Source organism: Cyprinodon variegatus, unplaced genomic scaffold, assembly GCF_000732505.1.
Source record: "Cyprinodon variegatus isolate N-32 unplaced genomic scaffold, C_variegatus-1.0 Scaffold996, whole genome shotgun sequence".
Classification (NCBI taxonomy): Eukaryota; Metazoa; Chordata; class Actinopteri; order Cyprinodontiformes; family Cyprinodontidae; genus Cyprinodon; species Cyprinodon variegatus.
Genome location: NW_015151449.1, coordinates 186,918 through 194,003, shown reverse-complemented (window position 1 = coordinate 194,003; position 7,086 = coordinate 186,918). Strand labels below are relative to the sequence as shown.

Sequence of the window (7,086 nt, the reverse complement as noted above, 5' to 3'; positions counted from 1 at the left end):
TATATATATATATATATATATACACCTATGTTAATACCCTGTGCAATAGCCCTGTATAATACTATAACAAAATTTTGTTTTGTATCTACCCTGTTTGTAAACGCGATACACGTTGTCTAAGTCATAATCCTGTTAAATTTAGAGACTTAAGCTGTTATTTTTTTCTCATTTTGGCACCTTCTTTCTGACTATTTAAACTGATGTAATCAATCAGTCAATCAATCAGTCAATCAGTCAGTCAATCAGTCAGTCAATCAATCAGTCAATCAGTCAGTCAATCCAGTGGGCTCCATGCAGAATCACTTCTTTCACTGAGATCAATGTCATATCAATCTGTCATCTTTTTATCAAAATAACTGCATCTTCCTGAGTTGAGTTGAGAATTAGCAATATCAATTCAATTGGCAGATTATCTTAATTTCCTGCCTAAAGTAAAGGACACGTTTGGAAGAAAGGTGTCCTTTTTCTGGATCAGCTTTTGTTGTGAAATGCATGCAGGGAACTTCAGAGGCACAGCCTGATGCCGATCCATTTAAAAACCTCGATAACTATTTTAAACCACTGGAATATTCCTGCATTTCATCTGTAGTGGACAATAATCCACCCCACTACATTCTGACGGTCTATTTAGGATTAATCCCATAAACCCTCAATGATGGAGGAGAAGCAACTTGTTGGATCCCCTCCATCGTTTCCATCTTAAATCCAACATTATTCTGAGTTTTGTGGAATTAATATATTATTTAAAATGATGGACATTTTTATCATTTAAACAGTTTTAGACCGTATGAAACAAAATGAATGCGGATTGTTTCCCTGTGGTTAAAACAGGAGGATTGAAAGCATCTAATGTTAAAATGAGGCAGAAGAGAACAGAAGAAGGATTCTGTTCAAATACAGCTGCTTTTATACAGCTGGACACCTATGAAGCGTCAGACGCCACACATCTGTAACTTTGGATTAGCTGATCATCTGGAGAGGTTTATAAAACATCAGGAGTCTCCTCTCTGCCAGGCAGGAGAGGAAGAGCAGAAGCATCAATAACTCCTCATTAAGACAAGGAAACGGGCAGAGCTAAGCTTCATCACTCCAAATACATTAAAATCCTTTAGCCCGTTTCAGAGATGGTGAATGTTCTCATGGCTGACGTCAAACCTTTCCAAACAAGATGTCCCATAAATGGCTCTACAGTTACCTGGCTGGGAGGTTGATCTGGGGACGGCCGCTTTGCTACCAGCAACACTAGAAATGCTGCTGGTCATGCTCTGCCGCTTCCCACCTGCAGCAATCGCACCACGCAGTGTATCTGCAGGGAAGCCAAAGCCTTTATACCAAATAAACAATCATTTTACAAAAAGGGGGTGCCATGGAAATGAAGCTCCAACCAAAAACTGCAGCTCTACTCATGCAGGACTCAGGATCACAGAAAAAAACCAATAATAACGTCATGCAACACAACTTCCAGTCGGTTCTACAGTCAATGTTCAGGCAGTTCACAAATAAAAAACATCTAAAACATAAGAAACACCAGCAGCAGCACAGAACATTCATCCAGCCTCCGTATACCTTCATAACCAAACGGAGTAGGATCACTCTTTATCTCGTGTCTCTTGCTCTTAATGCTAGCAGAGAGGGAACCTGGCAGAGAAGACGAGGCGAGACGGAAATGAGCTGACAGAAAAAAACATCAAGCTACAGAGGAGCGTTAAGCTCCACGTCATTCGGCACTGGGGGGTGGGGGGCTCATTGATCAGATGTGATCTAATTATCAACTTTATTTGTCAGGTAATAAAAACAAAACAACAGCAAAGATGTTTGATGAAGGTCAGCCTAGGTCATATCTAGTGTTTGTGTTAAAAAAGGTTGAATTTTTGCCTGTAGAGAAATTAAAGTCATCGATCTTACAGACGTTTTGCCTTTTCAAATTATTTGGTTTTTGCTAGTTTAAGTTTTAGCAGTGAGGATGATGATAATTTCATGAAAATAAAGAAAATCAGCTGAATGACAGGTGCCCCCCCCCCATATGCCTCTATGTTACATGAAGCTAAACGTTCTGAAGCACAGAGAAGAACTGAAAACTAGCTAAAGCTGTCAGACATCCTCCAATGATTTATCTATTAATGAAAAACTATTTTCTATATTTGAAACAAACTCAATCAAAATGTCTTTATTTTTTTAAAATGTAGAAGAACTGAAGGGTTAATATTTCTGTTGCAAAGTGCTGTAATGCAAGAGTACAAGCAAAGCCAGACGGAAGGTGTGCAGGGTGAATACCTTTGGTGCGTCGCATGGCAGAGGAAGAGGAGGCAAGAGAGGAAGTGAGGGAGAAGCGACGGGGAATCTCAGCTTCTTTGGCTGTGGGCTCTAAAGCAGGATCAGTTTTAAGAAAAGGAAAGGAAGCCATGAAATCAACACTGATACTGATGGAGCAAAGAGGGAAAACAGCAGATGTGGCTGGAATGAAAAGACCAACAGGATGAGAGCAAAAACTCAAATAATGAAGAGATTGTTCATGTTTCACCTTTCCACCGCCACCAAGCAACACTTTGAAATATATGAAGAAAACGCAAAATTCAGAGTGACACAAATGTAAGGATGGAAAGGATAGAAACCATGAAAAATGATCCAGCAAACTTTCCTTCAATGGGAAGTTAATGCAAATCAATCGGTTTCTTATATTTGACTAAAGGCCAGAGGAAAAAGCTTCTCAGACCACATGTAAGAGCAACAAAACAGAGCAGCAGCTTCTAGATCCGCTTTCACCTCTAAACGTCAGACTCTCCCTTCTTCTGACTATTCTGTGACTAACTGGATGTGCTCTCTTCATCCTGTGACATGGGAGCTGGCTCGGAGCTCGTCTGCCTGGCTGTGTGTTTCCTGGACGGGGCCGCCTGTGGAGCTGGTTGACAGTTGCCTTTTGTATCTATGCTTCTTTTTCTATGTCTGCTTCTGTCTCCTTGAACCCCAGTGGGCCTCAGCAGATGGCCGCTCACACTGAGCCTGGTTCTGCTGGAGGTTTCTTCCTGTTCAAAGGGAGATTTTCCTCTCCACTGTCGCTACAAGCATGCTTAGTGTGAGGGATTGCTGAAGAGTCAATGAGTCGATGCAATCAGCTGGTTTTCCTTAGATAGAAAACTTTGAATCAATCTGACTGGATGATCTGGTGAACTGGAAAGTGACCTGAGATGACATGATGTGAACTGGAGCTATAGAAATAAACTGAATAGAATTAAATTGAAATAAACTGAATGGAATTGAAAGTCCATGTTATATTTATTTGTTGATTCCTCACTTGTTTTAAAGGAGCCCAGTCACATATTATACTTATCAAAATAACAAAAATAAAAACATATTTTCCAATTACGGTAAAATGAATCTATATTCAACCATAATTGTCCTGCTTTGTTTACTTTGTTGGCGCTATAGAAATAAACTGAATTTAAATAGAATTGAATTGGTGGTAAACGGGGGGTCTGGGGGGGTTGGCAAAGGTGCTGCTAACACCTCCAAATGTCAGGACTGATTATTGATTCCTAAACCAAATCTCAGATCAGACCTTTAGTTGCGATTTTGCTTCTTTTATTGTGAAAGGCTGCTGGTCATCCATTATCCCTGTTCCCAGGAAGCCACGGTCCACAGAACTTAATGCCTTTAGCCTCGTCTTCCTGACCTCTGTGGTTAGGAAGTTTGAGTGCCTTGTACTTTCACACCTGATCAGATCACTGACCCCCTCCTAGACCATCTGCAGACGATGCTGTCAACTCGGCCCTTCACTCCATCCTCTAGCATCTGGATTCTGCAGGTTCCTACGCCAGGATCCTGTTTTGGATTTTAGCTCTGCCATCAATCCAATCATCCCAGCTGAGAGGGCCGGACTCCACCTGCAGGTGGATTACAGACTTCCTGTCTGACAGGAAGCAGCAGGTGAAGCTGAGAAATCATGTCTCCTCCTCCCAGCTCATCAGCACTGGTTCCTCCCAGGGCTGTTCTTTCTCCTCTGCTCCTCTCCCTGAACACCAACAGCTGCACCTCCAGACATCAGTCTGTCAAGCTTCTGAAGTTCGTGGACGACACCACTCTCATGAGACTCATTTCTGATGGTGATGCCTACAGGTGGGAGGTTGACCATCTGGCGAACTGGTGCAGGGAGAACAATCTGGAGCTCAACGCTCTAAAAACAGTGGAAATAGTTGAGGACTTCAGGAAAAACTCAGCCCCAGGTATCCCCATGACCCTCTGGGATGATTGACACTGTGGAGTCTTTCCTCTTCCTGGGAACGATCATCTCACAGGACCTAAAGTAGGAGCTGAACATCAACTCCCTCACCAAGAAAGACCAGCAGAGGATGAACTTCCTGATGAAAGAATTCAACCTGCTGAGGACAGCGATGGTGCAGTTCTACTCCTCCATCACCTCCTCCATCCTCACCTCCTCCATCACCATCTGGTGTCACCGCCAAGGACAAGGGCAGACTGCAGCTCCTCATCCGGTCTGCAGAGAAGGTGATTGGCTGCAATCCTCCAATCTCTCCAGGATGTGTACGCCTCCAGGACTCTGAGGCCTGCAGGGAAGATGGTGGCTGATCCTTCGCACCCCAGAAACAAACTATTCAGTCCCTTCCCTCTGGCAGGAGGCTGCGCTCCATCAGGACCAAAACTTCACGTTCTTCCCATCCGCTACCAGCCTTATCAGCAAGGACCAGAGACCCCCGTCACCCTGAACCTAATTTATTTTCATAAAATAATTTTCACAGTTTGATGTTGAATGGAAACAGCTACATGACAGACACGGAATGTTGATGATGTTGAGGCAGTAGATAAAACAACAATAATAATGGAGATGCTGCTGCTGCTACTGATGATGATGATGATGATGATGATGATGATGATGATGATGATGATGATGATGACACTTGTTACCTGCTGGAAGAGAGCGCCTATTGGACAGTCCCTGCAAGGTGAAATGCTTCCGAGCATTAACAGCTGATTGGCCTGAAGCATCAGCTAAATGGAAAGGTACAGCAAGGCAAAGAAAGGGTTAATTAGTAAAGCTGGGAATCTGAATTAGCAGCAATGTCTAGAAACCCATTATTTACTCCACTAGTTTATAAATATTAGTGTAGAATCAGAGATATTCTTAGACTTTTATTGTCATTTGTCACTGTTTATTGTTTACAAAACTAAATTTCGTTTAGTACAGCTTTCAGACAGAAAGTGAACATTTCCATTCCATAAAGTCCAGCAGAGATCAACTGTAAACAGAAAAAAAAACATGGGCCAAAGACGCATTGATCTGGAAGTTCAGAGCATTAAAATATAAGGTGCAAATATGCAGTATTTGGTTTGTTATCAGTGTGATGCAGAGTCTGAGACATGATTAGAGTTTTCTCAGTGGAGTGGAAGATGTCTGATCCACAGTGTTGAACGCTGTAGTCAAGTCCAGGAGGAAGAGAAGAGATTTGTATAAGATAAGATATAAAGGCAGTGTGGGAAACCGTGTGGCAGGGAGCGGATTGTATCTACTTTCTAACTGATAAAATTGTTGAACCTCTGTTCTGCCTCTTTTGTATGACAGTGAGTTTGCGGTTTGAGGATGTAATTCATGGTTGAAAAAAGTTGCTTGAAGCTGCCAGGGCTGCTGTTAGAATAATACGGTGAATGTGCATCACTCAAGGAACTTGCATAAGATGTCTGATGTTTACTGTGGGCTGCCTATGAACAGTGACTCTGAGGCGCCGTTCACTCAGCCAGCTTTTTTCATTTGCCGTAGTTCAAAGGTGTATCATGGGGCCGAGCGTCAGAAGCTGACATTTCTAGTTTTGACAGGGATGTGGAGATCTAGGAAACTTCACAGAGACTAGTTGTAGAAGTCAACCGACTCTGTGAGCGGAGCTAGAACTGGAGGGCTGGAGCCATGTTTCTGTGAGAGACATGAAGTCTCTTGTTGGTGAGGTGGTCGTGTAGGAAGGATGCTTTCTCCTTGAGGGAATGGGAGTTAAAAAGTTCTAACAACCCAGGAGATCTCTGCGACTCAACTGAGTCGATGCAATCAACTGGTTTTCCTTAGATAGAAAACTTTGTATCAATTTGACTGGATGATCTGGTTGAACTGTAAAGTGCCTTGAGATGACGTGTGTTGTGAATTTGGCGCTATATAAATAAACTGAATTGAATTGAATCTGAGCATGCAAAGATCTCCTGTGTTGTTAGCACCGAGAACAACACCTAACTGATTGTACGCCTTCCAGATTGATGGAAGGCTAATTGTGGGCCAGACTGAAGGTAAACAAACTCCTGACGGGAACTTCTGCAGATGTAACGCGGATGAAGTCCAATCTCTCTGATGGCTGCAGTGCACGTACGAATGTACTGGTTGTTGAGAGCCAGATGGAGTATGTGAGCGTCATGCCGGTCACCGGAGAGTTAGCCGGGAGCTAGCGGTTAGCCAAACACAGTGTTCACCACTGACAGCCGGAGGTGACCAATAATCCGCTGATGTTGGAGGTTGATGTCAGTTGGTGGATAAAACACAAAAACTCAAACCATAGAACTCTGTAAAGCTGTTAAAATTAAAACAATGTTCAAAATAATGTTCAAAGTAATACCTTGAAGAAGCAGCAAACAACAACTGCCAGCATCCTCTGCAAGCGGGCCAAAGCGAGCGGGCGGGCAGAAAAGGCTGCTGACCAAAACTGGTCCATGTAGATGGTATAAAAGGTATAGCTAACTCTAACCCTATAATTAGAAATACAGGTTGATAGTTTCTGTAGGAGCACCGCCCGGTTCAGACAGACCTGATAAACCATCCCTCCAGCATCTGCCTCTGAGCTCTGATGGGGGAAATAAAACCTCTACTCTTCACATCCATCGATAGAACAGATGATTAGAAAATCCTCGTTTTCTTTAATGATCAAAATGATCTTTAAATATTTAGAGATAGAGTTACGCCTCAGTGTATAACCTGTTCACCTCAGGAGGACAGGTGGAGGTAGGTAGAAAGGTGAAGGTAGGCAGGTGAAGGTAGGTAGTCAGGTGGAGGTAGGTAGAAAGGTGAAGGTAGGCAGGTGAAGGTAGGCAGACAGGTGG

The 7,086-nt window shown here is 43.0% G+C and overlaps 1 protein-coding gene across 1 annotated transcript in view; it reads right to left on the bottom strand.

The window, feature by feature from the left end:
• The window catches only part of LOC107100649 (guanine nucleotide exchange factor DBS-like), a 96,200-nt gene that overhangs the window by 11,372 nt on the left and 77,742 nt on the right, over positions 1 to 7,086 (bottom strand). Inside the window, exon 24 of the mRNA XM_015399218.1 lies at positions 1,196 to 1,306. Within this exon, the coding sequence (XP_015254704.1) occupies positions 1,196 to 1,306 (111 nt within the window). The remainder of the gene's footprint in view (positions 1 to 1,195; positions 1,307 to 7,086) is intronic.